This window comes from Gigantopelta aegis, chromosome 12, assembly GCF_016097555.1.
Source record: "Gigantopelta aegis isolate Gae_Host chromosome 12, Gae_host_genome, whole genome shotgun sequence".
In the NCBI taxonomy this organism is placed as follows: Eukaryota; Metazoa; Mollusca; class Gastropoda; order Neomphalida; family Peltospiridae; genus Gigantopelta; species Gigantopelta aegis.
Genome location: NC_054710.1, coordinates 1737072 through 1763847, shown reverse-complemented (window position 1 = coordinate 1763847; position 26776 = coordinate 1737072). Strand labels below are relative to the sequence as shown.

The 26776-nt window shown below is 39.9% G+C and overlaps 1 protein-coding gene and 1 long non-coding RNA gene across 2 annotated transcripts in view; one reads left to right on the top strand and one right to left on the bottom strand.

The window, feature by feature from the left end:
• The window catches only part of LOC121386559 (sodium-coupled monocarboxylate transporter 1-like), a 42203-nt gene extending 39771 nt beyond the window's left edge, over positions 1-2432 (bottom strand). The window contains exon 1 of the mRNA XM_041517502.1: positions 2066-2432. Within this exon, the coding sequence (XP_041373436.1) occupies positions 2066-2407 (342 nt within the window). The 5' untranslated portion in view covers positions 2408-2432. The remainder of the gene's footprint in view (positions 1-2065) is intronic.
• A 10706-nt stretch (positions 2433-13138) lies between these two features.
• Positions 13139-21583, top strand: LOC121386811. Its single transcript, XR_005959710.1, has 3 exons — positions 13139-13328; positions 17651-17844; positions 21289-21583. It is a non-coding gene; the product is annotated as an uncharacterized LOC121386811 (long non-coding RNA).
• The last annotated feature ends 5193 nt before the right edge of the window (positions 21584-26776 follow it).

Genomic DNA, 26776 nt, shown 5'->3' with positions numbered 1-26776 from the left:
TTTTTGTGTTTTAGTTTGATCTTTGTTTGTGTTTGTTTGTTTTTGTGTTTTAGTTTGATCTTTGTTTGTTTTTGTTTGTTTTTGTGTTTTAGTTTGATCTTTGTTTGTGTTTGTTTGTTTTTGTGTTTTAGTTTGATCTTTGTTTGTCTTTGTTTGTTTTTGTGTTTTAGTTTGATCTTTGTTTGTTTTTGTGTTTTAGTTTGATCTTTGTTTGTGTTTGTTTGATTTTAGCTGCAGTGTTGTTTATAACCGTGTAAAGTCAATATAGTAATCTGATATGCTGTACTTGTCGAAATACGCATATGTAAACACGAAATAATCGAAGTTTAAAGTGTGCCAAGGAGTTATTAAGCAAACTCTATTTTCATTTCCAGGTCTCCACGACCCTGTCGCCATTTAATTTATGTTTTATGTCTGCTACGTCTTGGGTTCGTATCTCGACAACAGTAGACTCGACTTGGACAAGGTTCGTGTGATAAAGAAAGAAATGTTTTATTTAACAACGCACTCAAAACATTTTATTTACGGTTATATGGCGTCAGACATATGGTTAAGGACCACACAGATTCTAAGAGGAAACCCGCTGTCGCCACTTCATGGGCTACTCTTTCCGATTAGCAGCAAAGGATCTTTTATTTGCGCTTCCCACAGGCAGGATAGCACAAACCATGGCCTTTGTTGAACCAGTTATGGATCACTGGTCGGTGCAAGTGGTTTACGCCTACCCATTGAGCCTTGCGGAGCACTCACCAGGGTTTGGAGTCAGTATCTGGATTTAAAATCCCAGTCCTCGACTGGGATCCGAACCCAGTGCCTACCAGCCTGTAGACCGATGTCCTAACCATGGCACCACCGAGGCCGGTCACGTGATATCGTCCAGTACGACAACCTAGTCATTTGACTTCCTAGTTTTGTAAATATTAAAAGCCAGAAGAATGCTGCCGTTGGTCTATTGTTGACTGAACAGACTGCGGTATTTGACGATGATTACACGTTATCGTAAACTGGAGGTCAAGATATAAAACAGGGCCATTCGTTACAAGTACAATAGATGTTTAGTTTAGTAGCTACACTAACATCTACACGCGTATTTATTTCTTTTATTATCTGTCTGTATGTCTGTCCATCTGTTTCACTGCCAGTATCTGTCTGTCTGTCTGTCTGTACATGGTATCTGTCTGTATGTATGTCCGTATATGTATCTGTATCTACCGACGCTTCAATCTAACCATCCATCCATCCATCTCTCTCTCTCTCTCTCTCTCTCTCTCTCTCTCTCTCTCTCTCTCTCTCTCTCTCTCTCTCTCTCTCTGGCTCGCTCACTCGCTCTCCCTCCCTCCCTCCCTCCCTCCCTCGATCTATCTATCTATCTATCTATCTATCTATCTATCTATCTATCTATCTATCTATCTATCCATATATATCTACCTATATAATTATATATCTCTGTTTGTCTGTCAGTCTCATCATTTAATTGTTTCTCTGTCAGTCTATATGTCTGTCTGTCCGTTCGTCTGTATGTCTGTCGGTATGTCTATCTATCTATATATCTATCTACACGTATCTGTATGTCTGTTTGTTTTTCTGTCCGTTTATATATCTATCTTTCTATCTATTTATCTATATAATTATATGTCTTTGTCTGTCTGCCCGTCTGTCGGTATGTCTCTCTGCCTGTCTATATCTCTCCGTTTCTCAGTTTCTATCCGCCTGCCTGTCTGTCTCTGTGCCTGCCTGTCTGCCAGTCTGTCGGTATGTCTCTCTGCCTGTCTATATGCCTCCGTCTCTCAGTTTCTATCCGCCTGCCTGTCTGTCTCTGTGCCTGCCTGTCTGCCCGTCTGTCGTTATGTCTGTCTGCCTGTCTGTATGTCTCCGTCTCTCAGTTTCTGTCTGTCTTTCTGTCTGTCTCTCCGTCTCTCTATTTCTCTGTGCATGTGCCTATCTAGCTATCTAACTACCTATGATCTATCTACATGCATATAGGTTTCTCCTACTTCTTCTTTTACGTTCTGATACGTTAACATCTTTGTGACTTGTTTTGATTTTTAAAGGCACGGGGTCCTACCTCGAACACACTCAACACTTTGAGTCGGAAGAACATTGGTCCGAACAAGAAGGCGCCAGTTATGGGTGCCATGACGGCGCTGAAAACAGAAATCCAATACATGGTTCCAAACTGGTAGATCTCAGCAGGGGTACCAAGCAAGGTGGACGCCGAGAAGAAACTCGCCAACACAGAAAGCGCAACCGGAAGGAAGTTCATGCTCCTATTCGCCATTAAAAACTCCTGAGTACTTTTTTGTCTTCCGCCAGTAATGGCATGGAATATACCTATTCCGGCTGAAATGGCCAACATGAGGCCAAACACGACATAATCGGCAATTGCGAATCGCGCTTTTTCTATCATGGTTGTATGTATTGTCGTGGTGACTTCTTTAGAGAAATGAGTAGATGTTCTGTCACAATGATGGAAGCTACTATTTGATCAGTAATGCTGAAATTTGCGTCAAAGCTTTGTTTTCCTTGAATGTTTGAAAAACAAAATGTATCACAACGTCAGATTTTCATTCAGTGGTAATATCTTTTTGAAGTTTTGTCTCTCGTTGAATCAATGATAATTGTTTTTAATTCTACAAGGTAAAATATTTCCTGACTATGGATTGTAAGGTATTGGTTTGCAATATCTAAATGTAATTCTTGATATACAAAGTTTTGTTAATATAGCTGTCTTGTGCCACAGAATAACACATATATTTATGCGTTTTTAGGACAGTTATCATAATAGTGAACATTCGTTTCTTTCTCATGAAACAGCTTTCAAATTGTTATTCCTTGAACACTCCTTAACACAGCTGATTCCTGGCGGCCTTCAGGGTCTTTCCTTGAGCAGTCCTCAAATGATTATCGGTCGTAAACAGCAATTAAAGCTTTATTCCTATGGCAGTCCTTACGTATCCAGACACGGTCCTTCGGTAATTAGTCTTTAAAGTCATCGAAGTTTTATTCCTGATTCATCTTCAGAACGTCCCCTTTTTAAAAATCCTTAAGTGCTGCTCCCTGAGAAATATTTAAAGGCTACTCCCTGGGAAATCTTTAAGGGCTGCTCCCTGAGAAATCTTTAAAGGCTGCTCCCTGAGAAATCTTTAAGGGCTGCTCCTTGAGAAATCTTTACGGGCTGCTTCCTGAGAAATCCTTAAGGGCTGCTCCCTGAGAAATCCTTAAGAGCTGCTTCCTGAGAAATCATTAAGGGCTGCTCCCTGACAAATCCTTAAGAGTTGCTCGAAAAAAATCCTTATACTTTACTCCTCATAACGTCCTCATGAATTTCTCCATAAACGGCCATCGCAAAACAAAAGTCACTGCTTTAAATCACAGATCTTTCACAGAGGGTAAATGACGTCCTTAGTGAAGAGCATACGTTTGTGACTATGTTTGTGAAATATCTCAGACCATACGTGCAGAAATCCTAGTAGAAAGCCTGATTGAATACATTTGTTTTGTAATATAATATATTTAGTCAATATATGGAAATGGATATGTCGACACAAACAATGTAGCTAACAACAGACTAAACAAGGCCAAACATAATACCACTGTCCATCGCATCTATAACTCCGGAATTAATAACTTCGTGAATTGGTCTGAACGAATGGCCATACACCCGTGTGGTTATTAGTGGCGTGAGGTCAAAAGAAGGATCTAAGATAGCGAGATAAAACAAAGTTATTGTTTGTTTGTAAGTTTAGGTCACTGTATGCACTCCGCCCTGATAAACCGGACCCGCGTTCGGGAAAGAGACCGCTTGCGAACAATGTTTGACTTGGGTTTTTTCATCCTACCTATCGGTGGATCCATTGTGCTATTTCTCGTTTCACTCAGTGCACCGCTTATGGTATATCAAAAGCTGTGGTATGTACTATCCTGTCTGTGGGGTGGCGCATATAAAAGATCCCTAGCTACTAATGGAACAATGCAGCGGGTGTTTCTTTTTAAGACTTTACGTCAAAATTACCAAATGTTTGACATCCAGTAGCCGATGATTAAGAAATCAGTGTGCTCTAGTGGTGTTATTAAACAAAACAAACTTTAAATAAGACTATATGTCAAAATTACCAAATGTTTGACATCCAGTAGCCGATGATTAAGAAATCAGTGTGCTCTAGTGGTGTTATTAAACAAAACAAACTTTAAATAAGACTATATGTCAAAATTACCAAATGTTTGACATCCAGTAGCCGATGATTAAGAAATCAGTGTGCTCTAGTGGTGTTATTAAACAAAGCAAACTTTAAATAAGACTATATGTCAAAATTACCAAATGTTTGACATCCAGTAGCCGATGATTAAGAAATCAGTGTGCTCTAGTAGTGTTATTAAACAAAACAAACTATAAATAGGATTATACGTCAAAATTACTAAATTTGTGACATTCAATAAGCGATGATTAAAAAGTTCATGTGCTCTAGTGGTGTCGTTCATATTGAGGCACACAAAGTCAGGCTAGCGAGCGACAGGGGATGATAGTGCCCGTGAACACGTCTCGGGGAAAGGGGTTTACCCTCGGGAAAATTGAAAAGTTCAAGTTGTGTGCACTTTAGATAAGATAACTAAGGCCATTTAATTTTTAGGTTTACGAACAAGAACTTTTGTGCATAAAAGTAGGAGGAAGAAAAAAAAAAAAAAAAAAAAAAAGAAGAAAAAAAAAGAGCTATTTGTGGAAGTCGGCGGCAAAACAAATAAAAAATAAAAGTGAAAAATACGACTTTTTAAATTTATTTGAGCAAAATCTACGTCGGCGGGTTCGTAAACCGAATAATAAAAAAAATACTGGCCTAAACAAACAGAAGTGGTTCTGTTGTACTGTTTACTCCAACAGATAGCAGCCTATACCTGGCCAGTAGGAACAGGAGGCGGTGGGTGGAGAGGGGGCGGGCGAGGTGACCTTTATCCACCCTTCCCAACTGAAGGTTGAAAATGTACGTTTTTCTTGTCCTACTCTCTATGAATGTGGTTTGTGTACCATCCACCAAACATAGACTGTGGCACGCCAATAAATCCCCCCCCCCCCCCCCCCCCGCAACACCACTCCAGATGTCTTTCCTACGTGTCTGTATACACTGTCCTAGCAGTATAAGGGAAAACAAAAAATAAAGGGCGGGACGTAGCTCAGTGGTAGGATAGATCCCCGTCAGTGGCCGCATTGGCCTATTTCTCGATCCATCCAGTGCACCACGACTGGCATATCAAAGGCCGCGGTATATCCCTTCTGTGGGATGGGGCATATAAAATATATCTTGTTCTAACGGAACAATGTAGCGGGTTTCCTTTCTAAGACTATGTCACAACTACCAAATGTTTGACATCCAATAGACGGTTAAGTATAGAATCTACAGTACATGTTAAAAGTTGTAAAGTTAAACTTTGTTTTGTTTTAGGAAAAAGAAGAAAATCGCTTTGTTTAACGACATCACTTAAGCACACTGATAACCCGATGGACCCACTGACGGGAATCGATCCTAGGCCGACCACGCATCAGACGAGTGCTTTACTACAGGACTCCGTCCCGGCCCTGAACTCCACAACTGTAATCAACGATCCAGGCCGGATCTCTGTACAATGCAGTGGAATGGGCATTTGGAAAAATAGTCAATCTCTGTCTAGTGTCTCGTCTATAGGAGGACAGCCACTCCTCGGGATATCCTTTACTGGAAAATACATCAGCCATAGACAACTCCCAGACAACTCGGCTAACATAAGAACGTGAACAGGGCCCGGTTTAATGAGCATTGGTTATAAGCTGCGACAGCCAAAAGCTGTACTATCCACTGCGTTGTTACAACCATGCGCATATAACAAAGGTTATGACAACAGTGATGGCACATGCCAGACTACATTTAGCTACGGCAGATAATCCCCGGGATTTCCCTGTACAAACTTCCGCTTTGTTTCCAAAGCTGTCCTATCAACTGCGTGTTCACAGCCGTGCGCAAGTTAAACAAAAGTTATGACAAGTCCGAAGGTTTGCGACCACGATACCAAAATTGCTCTGTGTATCATCTGGGATGTCGCAAGCAAGACTATATTTAGCTGGTAAACCTGGGATTTCCCTGTACATCCGATGCAAACTTCCGGTTTTTTTCCCCATCGTCGCCTAAGCACTGGGGTGCTGCCATTTTATTTTATAGTGTAGCCAGTGTGTGTGTGTGGGGGGGGGGGGGGGGGGGCACTTCCGCCGCCCCAATCCCACTTTCATATTTTTCTGTTGCTCAGTAACATGACTCATAATGTGGGTGGCCCCTCCACAATGCCAATGTCCCCCCCCCCCCCCCTCCCTTACAAATTCCTGGCTGTCCAGTGTTGGTGACATTCACTAAAACAAAACCTGACGCCGGTAAATGTTGTTACGACAGCCATGCAGTATATATAATGATAAGGTGGAAAGAAAAACTGTTTTGACCATGAGGCCGTGTCTCCCTCACCCGTCTTGCTACATCAGTGTGCCTGGAATGCTTTCCACCGTCCCAACCAGCACTCCACTACTGGTATATCAAATGCCGTGGTATGTGCTGTCCTATACGTGGGGAAATACATATAATATATTATTTGCTGCTACTGGAAAAATGTAGCGTTTTCCTGTGAAGAAACTGTTCACTATCAATGATTAATTAATCAATACGCTCTAGTGGTGTCATTAAACAAACAAAAAGCAATAAAAAAGGAAATTGTTTCGTTTGTTGAAAAAAGTGTCTTGTTAAACGACACCACTAGAGCACATTGATTTACTAATCATCGGCTATTGGATGTCACACATTGGGTAATTCTTACATATAGTCATCAGAGGAAACCCGCTACATTTTCATTAGCAGCAAGGGATCTTTTATATGCACTTTCCCACAGACAGGAAAACACACATCACAACCTTTGACCAGTTGTGGTGCACTGGCTGGAACGATAAAACCCCTCATCAGTTGAATGATTCCACCGAGGTGGTTAGATCCTGCGACACAACACCTCAAGCGAGCACCTAGCCGACTGAGGTAAATCCCCCCCCCCCCCCCCTCCGTTTATTGAATGATGGGTTCAGTTTAAAAAGACAAAACTTAAAGGGACACACTCTAGTTTTTAAACACTAAGCCATAATTTTCATCTAGACTCTAGTTTCAATCAGTAAAAATGGACACTAAGTTTAGTTAATTGACAATCATGTAACACATTTGGATACAACAGAGTGAAACAAGAGTCTGTGACGTTGAAATACCCTTAAAAATAGACTAAAACGCGACTCCATAACTGTTACTTCTTAGATGCACGTGCGTTTTAAAAATATGAACAACATGCATTCTGTGGTATTAGGAACAGCAGGATAACCAGAAACACTTCGGTTGTACGGAAATGGATAATCTAAAGAATAAAACATAAGTAATGTTTGATTTCAGTGATCATAAACGGCTCTAATAGTGACAAATATGCTGTAGTGTTTAAAAACTAGGGTTGACCTATCTCCCTTTAAGTAAGTTTATTTGAAAGTCAGTTAGGCGTTATTTTTTGAGTCAATCCCTTTTTTTCTAGCTAGGGTCTCCGGAAATTAAAAGTTGTGTTTCGTTTGGTCTTGCTGAAAATATGATCCGACTCAGACCCGTAGTAACGATATGTGAAGTGTGTGCGTGTGTATGTGTGCTCCGGCTGCTACCAGAATTCATCCGGTTCATACGGGCCTGTTACTTTTGTTGAAACACAACAAGAACTTTGCAAATGAGTAAAATGAAGTTTGTTTTGTTTAACGACAACACTAGAGCACGTTGATTTATTAATCATCGGCTATTAGTAGCAATGTATCTTTTATATCCACAGGCAGGATCGCACACATCACGACCTTTGATATACCAGTCGTGGTGCACTGGCTGGAGCGAGAAATAGCCCAAAACTAGGCCCACCTACGGGAATCGATCCTAGACCGGCCGCACACCAGGAACGCTCTTTACTACTGGGCTACGTCCCGGTCTGGTATGATGGTAACAAGAAAAAAAAATAAAAGAGAAAAAAACAAACGAAAATAGGACAAACGAAATGAAAAAACAACAACGTTTTGTTTAACGACACCACTAGAGAACACTGATTAACTAATCATCGGCTAGTGGATGTGAAATATTTGTCAATTCTGACATATAGTCTCAGAGATATGCACCATCCTAGAGACAGGCCGCAAATAGGCCCATCGACGGGGATCGATCCTAGACCGACCGCATATCAGGCGAGCTCTTTACTACTGAGTTACGTTCGCTCCGAAGGTGACCAAAAAGAAAAAAAAAGAAAAAAAGAAAAAAAGAAACAGGACAAACGGAATGAAAGTAGTCGAACAGGGATGTAGGAACATCTGCCGTGGGGTGATCTTTTTATAACGTGTCAAGGCAGCTGGACGTATATCATTAACACGAAAAATCCACGTTGACCGTGTAACACAAAACCATTGTTGCACCCAGGAGCGTGAACAAAGCGTCCGTGGTAGTTGTGGGCGTTGTGAAGTGTGTTCAGCGACAGCGATCTGTTTAACGACACCACAAGAGCACATTGATTTATTAATCATCGGCTATTGGATGTCAAACATTTGGTAATTTTGATATATAATCTTAGAGCGGAAAACCACTACATCTTTCCATTATTAGCAATGTTTTTTGTTTTTTATATGCACCATCCCACAGACAGGATAACACACACCACGACCTTTGATATAGCACTCGTGGTGCACTGGCTGGAACGAGAAATAGTTCAATGGGCACACCGACAGGGATCGATCCCAGACCGACCGCGCTTCGGTGTATGTATTATATATATATATATATATATATATATATATATATATATATATACATACATATATACATACATACATACATACATACACATATATACATATACATATACAGATCGGCCTCGGTGGCGTCGTGGCAGGCCATCGGTCTACAGGCTGGTAGGTACTGGGTTCGGATCCCAGTCGAGGCATGAGATTTTTAATCCAGATACCGACTCCAAACCCTGAGTGAGTGCTCCGCAAGGCTCAATGGGTAGGTGTAAACCACTTGCACCGACCAGTGATCCATAACTGGTTCAACAAAGGCCATGGTTTGTGCTATCCTGCCTGTGGGAAGCGCAAATAAAAGATCCCTTGCTGCTAATCGGAAGAGTAGCCCATGTAGTGGCGACAGCGGGTTTCCTCTTAGAATCTGTGTGGTCCTTAACCATATGTCTGACGCCATATAACCGTAAATAAAATGTGTTGAGTGCGTCGTTAAATAAAACATTTCTTTTTTTCTTTTATATACATATACAGGGTAACATGGAATATTAATGTTAATATCAACTATTAAACCGAACATACGTTTTGACCACAGACATCCTAGTAAAGAACGTTTAGGTCTGTTTATCAACACATCGAAACACATTCCATAGTTTGCACATGCATCAATGCATCAATGAGTTGCCCCGTACACATGATTGGGGTGTCATTAACAATTACCAGGAAGGTCCATTAATCACCGTGGAACATTATTTCTGTCAATCGTTTTCTTTCTGTTGATCATACAGTTATTGTTTTGTTTTTAGTAATTTTTATTGTTTGAATTTGCGATTTACTGATAAAAAAAGTCAACTTTCAACTTTCACTTCTGACCCCAATCATCCTTCAAGATCTTTGGTGGTCATAAAACCTACTGTAATACTGAACTACTGGTTGTAATATTTGCCCAATTAATTCACTGTTATCATATATCCATTGCCCACAGCTAATATACTTTACAATTTTGGCAATTGTAAATGCAATAATATTGACTTGGGGATAATTGTATATAATTATTGTTTATATTAATGCATTGGTTTTATGTAATTAAAGGGACAGTCTTGAGTTTGTATATAATTATTGTTTATATTAATGCATTGGTTTTATTTGTGTTCATGTAATTAAAGGGACAGTCTTGAGTTTGTATATAATTATTGTTTATATTAATGCATTGGTTTTATTTGTGTTCATGTAACTAAAGGGACAGTCTTGAGTTTGTATATAATTATTGTTTATATTAATGCATTGGTTTTATTTGTGTTCATGTAACTAAAGGACAGTCTTGAGTTTGTATATAATTATTGTTTATATTAATGCATTGGTTTTATTTGTGTTCATGTAACTAAAGGGACAGTCTTGAGTTTGTATATAATTATTGTTTATATTAATGCATTGGTTTTATTTGTTTTCATGTAATTAAAGGGACAGTCTTGAGTTTGCTGAAAGTTTTAAGATAATTACATATCAAATACATATATCTGCATACAATATTAGAGGTTGTATATTAAACGTGCTTCTGATTGTTCTAATATTTGTACTAGGTTAAATTTCATTTGTACGTACGAAAGTACGAGCACATTGATTTTTTTTATCTTATCATCGGTCTACAGGCTGGTAGGTACTGGGTTCGGATCCCAGTCGAGGCATGGGATTTTTAATCCAAATACCGACTCCAAGGCTCAATGGGTAGGTGTAAACCACTTGCACCGACCAGTGATCCATAACTGGTTCAACAAAGGCCATGGTTTGTGCTATCCTGCCTGTGGGAAGCGCAAATAAAAGATCCCTTGCTGCCTGTCGTAAAAGCGTAGCCTATGTGGCGACAGCGGGTTTCCTCTAAAAAACAGTGTCAGAATGACCATATGTTTGACATCCAATAGCCGATGATAAGATAAAAAATCAATGTGCTCTAGTGGCGTCGTTAAATAAAACAAACTTTACTTTATTTCGACATATATTCTTAGAGAGGAAACCGCAATATATATTTTTTCCATTAGTAGAAAAGGATCTTTTATATGCAACAACCCACAGACGGGATAACACAAACCACAGCCTTTGATATACCAGTCGTGGTGCACTGGCTGGAGCGAGACATAGCCCAAATTGGCCCACCAACGGGGATCGATCCTAGACCGACCGCACATCAGGCGAGCTCTTTACTACTGGGCTACGTCTTGTCCCGAAGGTGACACAAACATAAATAAATAAATAAATAAATAATAATAATAATAATAATAATAACATCTAATAATAAGGAAGGAAACAGGACACACGGAATGAAAGTAGTCGAACACGCTGAACACGGATGTACAGACATCTGCCGTGGGGTGATCTTTTTATGAAGTGTCAAGGCAGCTGGTCGTACATCATTAACACGAATACGACACTTACCGTTTAACCTAAAACAAACATGGTGAACTCAGGAGCGACAACAAAACGGCCGTGGTGGTAGAGGGGGTTGTAAAGGGTATCCGACAAACAACTATATTTTCCACATTTCCCCCAGAACGTTCGACCTAAATATAATGTAATAGGCTACAGGTATCATGATTACGTAGACGTCTTTCATATGACGTCAAACAAATATATTTAAATTCTCTACTTCGGTAATTATAATTATCTGAATGACCTACATCGGGGATTACAATTATTTAATTTCGTACTTTTACATAGATGAAGGTCCAAGCGAATAATCTATGATGTTCAAAGAGATAGTTAATATTATAAACATAGTGTATGTCAAGGTCACAATGAAACGATTGCAGGGTTATAACATATCAGGAGAGAGAGAGAGAGAGAGAGAGAGAGAGAGAGAGAGAGAGAGAGAGAGAGAGAGAGAGAGAGAGAGGAGAGAGAGAGAGAGAGAGGGACAGAGAGAGAGAGAGAGAGAGAGAGAGAGAGAGAGAGAGAGAGAGAGAGAGAGAGAGAGAGAGAGAGAGAGAGAGAGAGAGAGAGGGACAGGGAGAGGGAGAGGGAGAGGGAGAAATAATAATAGATTGCAGCGGCCACCGGTTATTTATTTATATAAATGCATGAGCGAGCAATACGTTTTATACGCCGTTTGGACAACAGTACTGTTGGTGTATTTAATCTTTATATACACTTGCGACCATTTGGTTCTCGACGATTGCCAAAACATTACATAGAGTTTGCTCTAGACATCCCCTACATATCAATACCACTAAGGGGAGGGCTGTAGGTGACTCGAACTTCTTGCGACCATTTGGTGGTCGATGACTGCCAAAGCATAACACAATGTTTCATCTAGCCTTCCCCTACATATCAATATCAATAAGTGGAGGGCTAGAGGTGACTCGAACTTCTTGCGACCATTTGGTGGTCGATGACTGCCAAAACATTACACAATGTTTCCTCCAGCCTTCCCCTACATATCAATATCAATAAGTGGAGGGCTAGAGGTGACTCGAGCTACACCCAGTCGTGGATAAGCCATATGACATAAGACTGGTAGGTACAGGGTTCGCAGCCCGGTACCGGCTCCCACCCAGAGCGAGTTTTAACGCCTCGGTGGGCAGATGCAATACCACTACACCCTCTTCTGTCTCACTAACCACTAATAGCTAACAACTAACCACTAATAGCTAACAACTAACCACTAATAGCTAACAACTAACCCACTGTCCTGGACGGTCAATCCAGATAGCCAAGGTGTGTGCTTAGGACAGCGTGCTTGAACCTTAATTGGATAAAAGCACGAAGATAAGTTAAAGAATAATGTGTTTTGTATTTCACTGTTTTCTTGTAGCAGTAAATTTAAACTTTGTTTTCTTTAACGACACCACTTGAGGTTATTGGATATCCAACATGTAGTCATTTTGACAGTTACTCTTAGAGAGGAAACCGCAATATTTCTTTTTCATTAGTAGAAAATGGTATTTTATATGCAACATCCCACAGACAGGATAGCACAAACCACGGTCTTTGATACACGACAGAAATAGTCCAAGTACAAAGTATGGTAATACTGCAATAAAATAATGTATTTATATATTGTACATTTACTTGTAATAGCAAAGTCACAACAGTATCGCGCGAATAAAATATAACGATCATTATTTAATCATTCAAGGTTTTAACAATACTTTGTTGTTCGCAAAACTATTATCTTGAGTTACAGTGTTCACGTACCTACTATATATAATACGAGGCCTCGGACCCTCCTGTCCATAAACGTCTGGATCCGCCCTAACTCAAGCTGCAATTAACCGTTGACATTTCTCACCTGCTTGACACACCTGTAGATGTTGGTGGCGTCAGTGAGGCTGTTTGTTTTTCATTCTGATTGGCTAGAATCTGAAATACACGATGGACATGTAATTGTTTTTTCGCAGCGTGTGCCTTTTCCACACGAGCGAGATATGTAACGGGTAGGCGTGCTTGAACATTCATAGGATATAAGCACTTAAACAGAGATTTGGTTTCATAGTAGATTCCACACGATACCGGACACACTGACAGGTAGCACGGGTTCAAGGTAAGGTCCACAGTTACAGTTAAAGCAACAGGTCCTAGTTTATAAACACTACGACTTATTTTTCACTTTTAAAGCCGATTTTGTTAATTTACATTAGACGTACTTACATTATATTATTTAGAATATTCATTTTCGTACACCTCAAGTGGTTATGGTCTTCCAGGTTTGTTGTAATACCCCGAAATGGAAGTTTAATAACTCTGAAAACGCTCGTTCGTCTGAGAAATAACGGTTATTGAGACAAGCTCTAGTTATATTTAGACGGTATATTTCCATTAAACATTACATACTTTAGCTTGTCTCTAATATAACCTTATCCAGACATGTTACAGGTTTGTAGATTAACTCAATTTAGTGTGCATGTTCACGGGCTGAGACTAGGGTCTCCGCCTTTGAAAATGATACAAAAGTTAAAGGGACATTCCTGAGTTTGCTGCAATTTTTAAGATGTTATCGACTAACAGAGACTTTTTGACGACTGTAATTACATATCAAATATATTTTTCTGCATAAAATATTAGTGGCTATATATTAAACGTGTTTCAGATCGTTCTAATATTTGTATTAGGTTAAATTTCATTTTATTTCCTAAGAAAGATTTTTTCGTACGTACGAAATTATTTGAAGACAAAATGCAGTTTCGGCTTTTTACAAATATTAAGACGACCAGAAACACATTGAATATTCAGACACTGATATTCTAAACAAGAAAATATATTTAATATGTAAGTTTAATCGTAGAATTATTTTATTAGTCGGAAACATCTTACAATGCAGCAAACTCGGGAATGTCCCTTTAATATGTAAGTTTAATCGTAGAACTATTTCATTAATCGGAAACATCTTACAATGCAGAAGACTCGGGAATGTCCCTTTAATATGTAAGTTTAATCGTAGAAATATTTTATTAGTCGGAAACATCTTACAATGCAGCAAACTCGGGAATGTCCCTTTAATATGTAAGTTTAATCGTAGAACTATTTCATTAGTCGGAAACATCTTACAATGCAGAAGACTCGGGAATGTCCCTTTAATATGTAAGTTTAATCGTAGAACTATTTTATTAGTCGGAAACATCTTACAATGCAGCAGACTCGGGAATGTCACTTTAATATGTAAGTTTAATCGTAGAACTATTTTATTAGTCGGAAACATCTTACAATGCAGCAGACTCGGGAATGTCCCTTTAATATGTAAGTTTAATCGTAGAACTATTTTATTAGTCGGAAACATCTTACAATGCAGCAGACTCGGGAATGTCACTTTAATATGTAAGTTTAATCGTAGAACTATTTTATTAGTCGGAAACATCTTACAATGCAGCAGACTCGGGAATGTCACTTTAATATGTAAGTTTAATCGTAGAACTATTTTATTAGTCGGAAACATCTTACAATGCAGCAGACTCGGGAATGTCCCTTTAATATGTAAGTTTAATCGTAGAACTATTTTATTAGTCGGAAACATCTTACAATGCAGCAGACTCGGGAATGTCACTTTAATATGTAAGTTTAATCGTAGAACTATTTTATTAGTCGGAAACATCTTACAATGCAGCAGACTCGGGAATGTCCCTTTAATATGTAAGTTTAATCGTAGAACTATTTCATTAATCGGAAACATCTTACAATGCAGAAGACTCGGGAATGTCCCTTTAATATGTAAGTTTAATCGTAGAACTATTTCATTAGTCGGAAACATCTTACAATGCAGAAGACTCGGGAATGTCCCTTTAATATGTAAGTTTAATCGTAGAACTATTTTATTAGTCGGAAACATCTTACAATGCAGCAGACTCGGGAATGTCCCTTTAAAGGCACCTTTAGATTCAGCCCGTGAAAACGGACACTAAATTTAGTTAAAGCGACAGACCCTAGTTTTTAAACACTACTACGCCATATAACCGTAAATAAAATGTGTCGAGTTCGTCGTTAAATAAAACATTTCCTTCCTTCTTTTAAAAACATACTTAGTTTTCGAGATGTTGTGGCTGTTGTTAATTTCAGCTTCATGTTAACAGCTTGTTGTTGATTTCAGCTTATTGTTAAATACCTTTCGTACACACCCGTTGGTGAGAACACCATGCGATATTTTTGATAACACACAGTTTATACAGGTACGTGTGTTAACAATTTCAAGACACACGATTGGCTGCTCCCAGGTGATGACCACGTCACCAATGTCATACGTGCAATAAATTAAAAAAAACCCAGCAACCATGTGTCTGTGACGTGTAAGTAAGCTACAAGTGCAACAGCTGTGAATAACTTTTAGTCGAATTTGTTTTTTAAAACTAGCTTAAAACCTGGGGGGGGGGGGGGGGGGGGGTAGGACATGTAAGAAATAGAATAATACATTCGTGTCCGTTAGATACCATTTATCTCACAACTCGTTGATTAAAAACGTATCAAATTTGGTTTCGCTGGCTACGTACATTTTAAAACAACTCTTTTGTGAGATAAATGGTATCTAACGGCCACTCATGTATTATTCTCGGTCCGTCCCATAGGGAACGCTTTTTTATACTACGAAATGTACTACTGGTCATTTATTTCTGAGCAGATTCATTTCTAAATTGCACACACACAAAAAAAAAAAAAAATACTATTATTATTATTTTGAAAACGCTTTTACTTTTCTTCTCAGGTCAAACAAAACTGAAAATATTTATAAAATGATTTTTGTAGGAGGATGGGATGGGCTATAGGCTAGGTTTCTGACTTCACATGCTATTACAATATTCATTTTCCATTTACATCAGTTTCGATTAAAAAGATAATGAAATTGAAATTCAAGGTGTAATTAAAATCCAGTTAACGTTTATGAAAATATATAGAGGCTATACTATATTTGTCTGTTGTTCTTTGGCGTGAGAAAATTAAAATCAGGGTCCAGGGATTGCAGGCTCTTGGTCCGGTCCAGGGACTGCAGGCTCTTGGTCAGGTCCAGGGACTGCAGGCTCTTGGTCAGGTCCAGGTCCCAAGCCCTGATCAAGGGATCCATGGGGCTAATCACCCTGGGTGAAACAGGGGTTTTGTTTCTTTATTAAAGCCCAAAATGGAGATATCTAAAAATCGAGCGAGTGCAGGTTTTAGTAATTATTAGTTTTATTTTTTAGAAAGCGTGAGATTGTAGTAGCGTTGCGTGGGAGCGTGATCATTCTTACAAATGTGTGAGACTCACGCCAAATGCGTGACAGTTGACAGGTATGAAACAAAACAATTTCAACAGGAATTTTGCATTAGGATTTTATCAGCGTTATTAAAATGGAAACGTCATGTACCTAGCATATTGTAAAATTGAAAGAAGATGGAAAGTGAAGTCATTGGAATACTGACGTCATTCAAATTCAAAATTAGCTATAGGCCTATCATTACAATTCCACGCCACCTTAAAATAAAATCTAGACTTTACTAACCTTGACCCCTACTAACCTTGACCCCTGTCAAAATAATTTCGAGAGCAGACAAAGCAGTTTACTTTCGGTATGTTTTTATTTTTTATAATTATAAATAAATGATGAAAAATATAAACAGTAACACTTGTAAAATATATCATATAAAAGTTACCGTTGGATATGTTATATTGACTGTGTGCGAAGCTAAAACAAGACAGCGAAGATTGACTGTCGTTGACCTAACATTTTAACTTTAGTTAAGATCGCGATCGTAGTAGCTAAGTTTGGGTTTACAATCGCACTAATATTACTTTGTCAGAAGGTTGTACAGTTTAAAATCCGTAGCGTAAAATCGATCATTTTTTAGTAGCAAACGTGGCTTCGTAAGGCATGGCCCTGGGCCTCGTTCCACAAAAGAATCGTAGCTGACGTTAATTGCAGTGACTTAAGGCTAATTTTACAACTGGCACCGTAAACTTTACAACCATTCCACAAAGCAAACTTACGGAAGACGTAAGTATCCCTTTAATGATTGCAATTTTCTCAGCGAAGAAGTGCAGATTACTTAAGTAATAAGCTGGTTACCGACGTTTCGAAGCATCTTGGATGTATCCATTGGTATCGAACATTCATAAAGCAACTTTGCTAGTTTATTTGCTAAGCGATAATTGCCGAATGCATGACATGAGAGTTATCTCCCGTAGTTTCGTGTGAAGGTCGTGTGGCCTAGACTGTTTTTCATCGAACGCCGAGTTTCATAAAAGGTATTTGGCATACAGTAGAACCATTTTTATAAAAAAAACTTAGTATCCTACTTAGAAAACGGTCATTTGCCCGTGCCCGAGTTCACTAGTGCTCGAGGAGACCTTAAGCGTGTATAACTACTACATATATATTATATATTTTTTATCATTAACTGTTTCAGGACAGAAGAAAACCATGTTGAAAGAAACGCTGTGTATTCTGGTCGTCTGTCTGACTGTAGTCATACCGGAAGTAGCCGGTGATACATGCAAGCGCTACACAGTAAACGGATGTAGTATCCCCGGTAATCTCCCCTTTTTCTACAAGAAACGATTCACAGGCGCTTGTAACAGACACGACGTTTGTTACAATTGTGTGAGTATTTTATTTGTAACATACTAGCAGACACGTTGGGTGTAACTTATGTGTTAGTTGTGTATACATATTTTAACACCACATCGTATTGAAGTGACATCAGGCACGTCTGGGAAGTGGAGGGGTGGGGGGGGGGGGGGGGTAAAGGTGCTCTAGCCACTTAAATAATTCCGAATAAAAAAATATTGGTAGTAAATTTTAAGGCGGAGATGAATTTTATTTCAGGACATCTAGTTTTCACATGTATGTGTGTTAACAATTTCAAGACATACGACTGGCTAATCCTAGGTGACGAACAGGTCACCAATGTCATACATCCAATGAAAAAGCAGAACGATCGAAATCAATTGCACTGTGACAATCATTTGTCTGTGACTACAAGTGAAAGGGCTATAAATAACTTTTAGTAAAAAAAGATGTTAAAATTAGCTTAAAACCTGGTTTATTTTAGGATATGTAAGAAATAGAATAATACATTCGTGTCCGTTAGATTTATTTCACAACTCGTTGATTAAAACGTGTCAAACTCGTTTTGCTCGTTAGATACATTTTAAAACAACACGTTGTAAGATAAATGGTATCTAACGACGAGGTGTGCACTTTACGGTTTCCCGATTGCCCATGTCAAGTCACGTGTCGCCCACCTGGCGACCGAAAATTACCGCATATTGTATTATGTTTCAAAATGCAAATAGCTAGCACTTCCAAGCTAACTCTCGATGAAGCTGCACGCTGTCGCCTGTGCTCTCGACTTGCCACCCCACCTGGGGGGATTGATTGCAAGCTTTGGATCACTGCTGGAGTTTCGCGTCGCGTACACCGGGTCACGGGCAACCGTGACTTTGGTTTACGGCGACTCGGATTCGCAGAAGAGGAAGGGAAGAGGACGGAGGAAGAAGAAACGTGCGCCAGGAGCGGCTCAGGGGGGAACAAAACTGGCGGCTCAACCGCCAGCGGCGGTCCCTTCTGCGTCGCCGCCCCCGGCTCGGCCCAAGACGAAAGGACCAGCTCATCCGGACCCGCCGTCAACACCGAGGGATGCTCTCAACGCGCCGATGTGCGAGACGCCCGCAGACGGACCTCCATCTCCCTCTACGCCACTGCCTACACGTAACTGGCCACTGTCACCAGTCTTGCCAGTTCGGAAGGCGGCGGTCCGGGCAGGAGCCGTTGCGAAGAGGAAGGCCGTCGCTCAGCCGAGCGACCAGCCTGACAAGGCAAGACCTCCACCTTCACAGGCACAGTCCCCCTCCGACTCGGAAGCCGTCTGGAAAGTTCAGATCGGGAAAATCAGGTCCGGCTTCCTGAAGTTCGTGCAGGGGGACACCTCGGATCCGGCATCACTGATGGGCGGACTAGTGGAACCAGAGCTGAAAAAACTGCCTGATGGAAGCGCTTACGAGCTACACACCATCAAGTCTACAGCCGGCAAGACGGGGTTGGTACTAACTCAGCGCCGAGAAGGAGTCTACCGACAAGCGGTCCTAGTTAGAGAGATGGATAGCCACGCCATCCACAGGATCGTCAAGGCCCTTTTCGGCAACGACTACCGGAGTGTTATAACCATCCTCGCCGACCAGAGATGGAAGCACTTCATCCCCGCCTTTGCCGGTTCTCCGCTCATCAGTTCGCCGTAGGCCAACCTCCACACCCTAACGGCCTTAACGAGGCCACTCACGTGGACATATAGATTGGACTTTAAACATTTAGACCTTTGTTCAAAATTTTATGTCGAAATTACTTTTTTTTTTAAATATTATTAAATAGTCCGATCCTCTCTTCTTTCTCTTATTTATTTTTGGACTGTCCTTCTAAAATGCTCCAAATTAGATAAATATTCGGCCGAGCAGTCAATTCTTTTTTTTTTTGGCTTGTAATTTTTTTTTATTGTTATTATTATTTTTTAAATTATTCTATTAACCTTTTTACTAATTGCTATTTTCAAAATTCTGCCCATTTTCAACACTAACACCCCCCCCCCCCCCCCCCCCCCCCCCCCCCCCCCCCACATCCCGAGTCAGGCCACCGATCTTATCGGAGGTCGGACTCGGGATGGGCGTGTTCGAAACCCTAGTGGTATATGGGCACGTTAAACTAGTTATCATCATCAGCAAATAGCTAATGTTTGTAAGAGATCGGAAAGTTATTTTATATTTATTGTTTTCAACTGGTTTCCTATTAGTATCTGCGCAACCAAACCCATATAGGACATTATAGCGACTACGTCGCAGTCTATTGATCAGTTTGAAACAATTCAGAATGCCTCGGCCTGTTTTGATTATGTATTCGGAAAACCTCGGCCACGTAAATGTATTCGTAGGTTCAATCGGAACGCTTCGGCCATGTCCGCCTTTAATTTCCATTTAGTTACAAACGGAACAACTCGTCACATTCCGCTTTACTATGTTTCGTAGAAAGATTTTGTTTACGAGCCTGAGGTTTTCCGAAGTTACATTGTGTTGGAACGTTGTCGTTTCTTACGGAATATACCGAGTTTACTATATCAAACACACTATCGTCACTGCGAACGACGTGGGAACTCCAAGTTAACTGAACTCTTGACAGGTCACTCACAACAACATCGTGAGTGGCCTGTCAACAGACGAGTTGTTGTTTGTTCAGTCTTTCTGCACGTGCCTACGGGCGAGTCAAAGTGTTACTGGGAGTGGCCGGATTGGCCAGTGAAAAACGAAAAACAAGTATATACCCTGCAACGACCACTCATGTATTATTCTCTATACATATATGTATACAGGGTGGAAAAGAAAACGCTCAAGGGCTGTGATTTATAGGCCAAGACCTGCAGAGCGTTGTAGCTAAGATGGGGGAAGCTGTTGACATCCAATAGCCAAAGATTAATTATGCAATGTTCTCTAGTGATGTCAAGGCAAGTACAGAAATGCAAATATGAGTACCTGCGATATGAGGAAAAGTGAAACAAATGTACTATTTGCCTCTCCACCCTGTTCACATTATATAATTCTAGTTTACAGAAAATATCAACCAAAGTAAGAGCGTGTGATTGTTAGAAAGTTAAGGTATGTGATTGATGGGCCAAGACAGCACGGAATCTGTGGTAGGGGTGTGGTTGACATCCAATAGTCGATATAATTAAAGGTGATATGTTAAATTTGCAATAATAGCGGTTGTCTCCAAACATATATATTAACTGTTGCTTTGTAACACAACGTTTATACGTTCAGCTATCTACCTATAAAAAACATTACAACCAAATAATTATATTTACCAGTATAAAAGAAATTACTTTAAGACTATTTCGGTTGAGAAACAGTTGAAACATGGTGCCACAAGTTTTGAATACCAGTTATATATAGGGTACTTAACAATGTTCGAACGTATAACGAACCACACATTCTACGTCCCTTCGGACTACGTGCTCTAGCAGTGTCGTTAAACAAACATAAACCTTACTGTCCATTGCAGGGCAAGTCTAGAGGTACGAGTCGGAAAACCTGCGATCGTGACTTCCTCTCCAACATGAAGAAAAAGTGCCGTTGGTACCTACCTCACTGTCGATCGACTGCCTATGTTTACTACTTCGCCGTCAGGGCTGGAGGATCGAAGCGATACAAGCAGACGTCGCCATGGTGGTGCAAACAGAGCTGGGTTTCCGGTTGCATGAAATAGGACAATCATTCGGAAGCATACCCGTGCAAATGCGCAGGTAACTCCCAGTTTTGTTTCCTGCGGATAATAAACTGAGTAACATAATAAAAAAAAAAAATTGTTTTTTAATCTTGACTTATTATAGTATGGAGTATAAATATCAATATACATGCATACATGTCCGTGCAAAACAGGGCCCAGTTTCACAAAACACCGTCGACCTAGTTTTGATTTGATTTGATTGATTGACTGATTGAAACAGATTGTATAGCTTTTTAAAAACAACAAATGGATTAGGTACAAGCTACACAAGTTACTGAGCATTCTCGTTTACACGGCGGATTTTACATAACTGTATAAATAATATTTCCATGGACTTACCTTTTGAAACCCAATAGCCGATGTGTCTCTGTGTGCTGGGGAGTCATTACACATTCATTCATTCATTCCATAAGGGACGAGTTTTGCAAGTAAACGTAAATCTATGACTAACCTTCAATTCGTATTGCTATAAAAAGTACAAACAATATAGTTTGAAGTACACATATTTCATTTTCTTTTGTCCTTAAAAATGGACAGAATTTTGAAAATAGCAATTAGTAAAAGAAATTAGTAGGATTAAAGCCAAAAATAAAATGAATTGACTGCACGACCGAATATTTATATAATTTGGAGCATTTTTGAAGGACAGTCCAAAAATAAATAAGAGAGAGAAGAGAAGATCGGACTATTTAATAATATTAAAAAAGAGAAGTAATTTCGACATAAAATTTGGAACGAAGGTCTAAGAGTTTAAAGTCCGATCTATATGATCCAGGCCGGGGAGGGGGGTAAGCTTGAGGTGGGCGGAATTTGGAATACAAATTTAGTAGTTGGTCAAAGATCGAAAGGAAAATGAGCTACAAAAATTTAAGTCCAAACAATAAAATTAGAGTGCTCGACCGAAAACCTTTTAAGGTGATTTGAGCAATTTAGACGGGCTGCCAAAATAAACTGCGTCGGACTGTTTACACAAAAATAAACATAAAACTTTGAACTGCGGCCGAAATGTTTTAAGTCCAACTAAGCCCAAATCAGGAGGTGCCTTTCATAAGAGAGGTTGGCGCCTACGGAGAGTTGAGGACCGGTCCAGCAGTCAGTGACGGGATCAGGCGCTTCCTGTCGAGCAAGCCTGGATGACGATATTGTAACCGGCGCCGCAGATCGTCTTGACGATTCGGTGGATAGTTGGGCTGTCCATCTGATGTAGAAGAATCGCTTGTCTGAAGATCTGCTGGCGACAAGTCCCGTCGCGTCGTTGAACCGTAGGGTGTGCAGCTCGTAGTGAGTCCCATCCGGCAGTGGCTTCCATTTCTGGTTGCTGTACCGGCCTCTCAACTTCTTCGTTTTTGTTGTATCCCCTTGGACGTAGTCCTGGAATTGTCTCTTGAGTTTCCGCAAGGCCAACTCCCACGGGTCTACGTCCTCCTCTTCAGCAGGCGGGGGGATTGTTGGAGCAGGCGGCTTCGACTTAGCAGGATGGTCGTCTGGTGGTGTGACGGCTTTCCGCTTAGCAGGCGCGGCAACAACTGTATCCATTGCCGACTCAACGGGAGTGGTAGGTAAAGTCGCGGTGGTGACTGGTACGTGGCATTGTCCAGTGTCCCGCTGGTCGCGTCCGTCGACTTGTCTGCCTGTGGCGATCTGGTCTCCTTCCGCTGAGTAGATTGATTGCAAACATATTTTATTGTACAAAGAAGAAAGGAACTGGGCACAAGTTTGACAACTTACTGATTCGATGGAGGGGGTGACGACACAGATGGAACCGCCGCTGGCGGTTGAGCCGCCAGGTTTGGTTCCCCCTGTGTCGCCCCTGGCGCACGTCTCCTCTTTCCACGTCCTCTTCAGCTGTCATCTTATTGATTATATACAACAGAACATGGAAATAAATAGTGATGCAAGAGATTACACAACCAGTACTGCATGTGCAAGTAGGTCGAGTCACACCCAGCTGTCATCTTATTGATTATATACAACAGAACATGGAAATAAATAGTGATGCAAGAGATTACACAACCAGTACTGCATGTGCAAGTAGGTCGAGTCACATCCAGCTGTCATCTTATTGATTATATACAACACAACATGGAAATAAATAGTGATGCAAGAGATTACACAACCAGTACTGCATGTGCAAGTAGGTCGAGTCACACCCAGCTGTCATCTTATTGATTATATACAACACAACATGGAAATAAATAGTGATGCAAGAGATTACACAACCAGTACTGCATGTGCAAGTAGGTCGAGTCACACCCAGCTGTCATCTTATTGATTATATACAACACAACATGGAAATAAATAGTGATGCAAGAGATTACACAACCAGTACTGCATGTGCAAGTAGGTCGAGTCACACCCAGCTGTCATCTTATTGATTATATACAACAGAACATGGAAATAAATAGTGATGCAAGAGATTACACAACTAGTACTGCATGTGCAAGTAGGTCGAGTCACACCCAGCTGTCATCTTATTGATTATATACAACAGAACATGGAAATAAATAGTGATGCAAGAGATTACACAACTAGTACTGCATGTGCAAGTAGGTCGAGTCACACCCAGCTGTCATCTTATTGATTATATACAACAGAACATGGAAATAAATAGTGATGCAAGAGATTACACAACCTGCAGTACTGCATGTGCAAGTAGGTCGAGTCACACCCAGCTGTCATCTTATTGATTATATACAACACAACATGGAAATAAATAGTGATGCAAGAGATTACACAACTAGTACAGTACTGCATGTGCAAGTAGGTCGAGTCACAACCCAGCTGTCATCTTATTGATTATATACAACACAACATGGAAATAAATAGTGATGCAAGAGATTACACAACCAGTACTGCATGTGCAAGTAGGTCGAGTCACACCCAGCTGTCATCTTATTGATTATATACAACACAACATGGAAATAAATAGTGATGCAAGAGATTACACAACCAGTACTGCATGTGCAAGTAGGTCGAGTCACACCCAGCTGTCATCTTATTGATTATATACAACAGAACATGGAAATAAATAGTGATGCAAGAGATTACACAACCAGTACTGCATGTGCAAGTAGGTCGAGTCACACCCAGCTGTCATCTTATTGATTATATACAACACAACATGGAAATAAATAGTGATGCAAGAGATTACACAACCAGTACTGCATGTGCAAGTAGGTCGAGTCACACCCAGCTGTCATCTTATTGATTATATACAACACAACATGGAAATAAATAGTGATGCAAGAGATTACACAACCAGTACTGCATGTGCAAGTAGGTCGAGTCACACCCAGCTGTCATCTTATTGATTATATACAACACAACATGGAAATAAATAGTGATGCAAGAGATTACACAACCAGTACTGCATGTGCAAGTAGGTCGAGTCACACCCAGCTGTCATCTTATTGATTATATACAACACAACATGGAAATAAATAGTGATGCAAGAGATTACACAACCAGTACTGCATGTGCAAGTAGGTCGAGTCACACCCAGCTGTCATCTTATTGATTATATACAACAGAACATGAGAAATAAATAGTGATGCAAGAGATTACACAACTAGTACTGCATGTGCAAGTAGGTCGAGTCACACCCAGCTGTCATCTTATTGATTATATACAACACAACATGAAAATAAATAGTGATGCAAGAGATTACACAACTAGTACTGCATGTGCAAGTAGGTCGAGTCACACCCAGCTGTCATCTTATTGATTATATACAACAGAACATGGAAATAAATAGTGATGCAAGAGATTACACAACGAGTCACACCCAGCTGTCAGTACTGCATGTGCAAGTAGGTCGAGTCACACCCAGCTGTCATCTTATTGATTATATACAACACAACATGGAAATAAATAGTGATGCAAGAGATTACACAACCAGTACTGCATGTGCAAGTAGGTCGAGTCACACCCAGCTGTCATCTTATTGATTATATACAACACAACATGGAAATAAATAGTGATGCAAGAGATTACACAACTAGTACTGCATGTGCAAGTAGGTCGAGTCACACCCAGCTGTCATCTTATTGATTATATACAACACAACATGGAAATAAATAGTGATGCAAGAGATTACACAACTAGTACTGCATGTGCAAGTAGCTCGAGTCACACCCAGCTGTCATCTTATTGATTATATACAACATTATATACAACATGGAAATAAATAGTGATGCAAGAGATTACACAACCAGTACTGCATGTGCAAGTAGGTCGAGTCACACCCAGCTGTCATCTTATTGATTATATACAACACAACATGGAAATAAATAGTGATGCAAGAGATTACACAACCAGTACTGCATGTGCAAGTAGGTCGAGTCACATCCAGCTGTCATCTTATTGATTATATACAACACAACATGGAAATAAATAGTGATGCAAGAGATTACACAACCAGTACTGCATGTGCAAGTAGGTCGAGTCACACCCAGCTGTCATCTTATTCTCTCAATATCTGTGTGGTCCTTAACCATATGTCCGACTCCATATATCTACATAAAATGTGTTGAGTGCGTCGTTAAATAAAACATGTCCTTCCTTCCCCTTATTGATATTGATATGTAGGAGAAGGCTGGAGGAAACTCTATGTAATGCTTTGGCAATCGTCGACAACCAAATGGCCGAATCTCTTCATTATTCCTCTGTTATGTTTATTTTCCTGCCACTTCATAACCGAACTCATAGACATTGTGATGGGATGGTGCATATAAAATATCTCTTGCTACAAATGGAAAAATGTAGCGGGATTCCTCTCTAAGACTTTATGTCAAAATGACCAAATGGCTGTCATCCAATAGCCAATGATTAATAAGTCAATGTGCTCTAGTGGTGTCGTTGAACAAATCAAACTTTAACTGAGTATGAACAAAAACAAATCATCCGCAAACTTATGTGAGAACGGCATCGCCGATTGACACAGTTTGCGGAGGTTGTGTTCATACCCCGATGAACGTAAAAGAAATAACAGACAGTCCTTAAATGAAAAAAAAAAAGAAAAAGAGTATTCTACGAATGATTTTTCTTTATTTTTCTATATTTAAAATGCACGGTGAACTACTTTATACCATGTTACAGTAATCAATTGAGCACATTAGTCAATATTCCAAATTATAAAAAACTGTAAGGTTAAAATCATTACATTCTGTGCTCTGTGTTAATCATTTTGATTTCTTTGCTTTAGTTCAAGTAATTAATTTTAAAGTGATAAGACCTAATTTTGGTATTACTTGTAACTATTAAA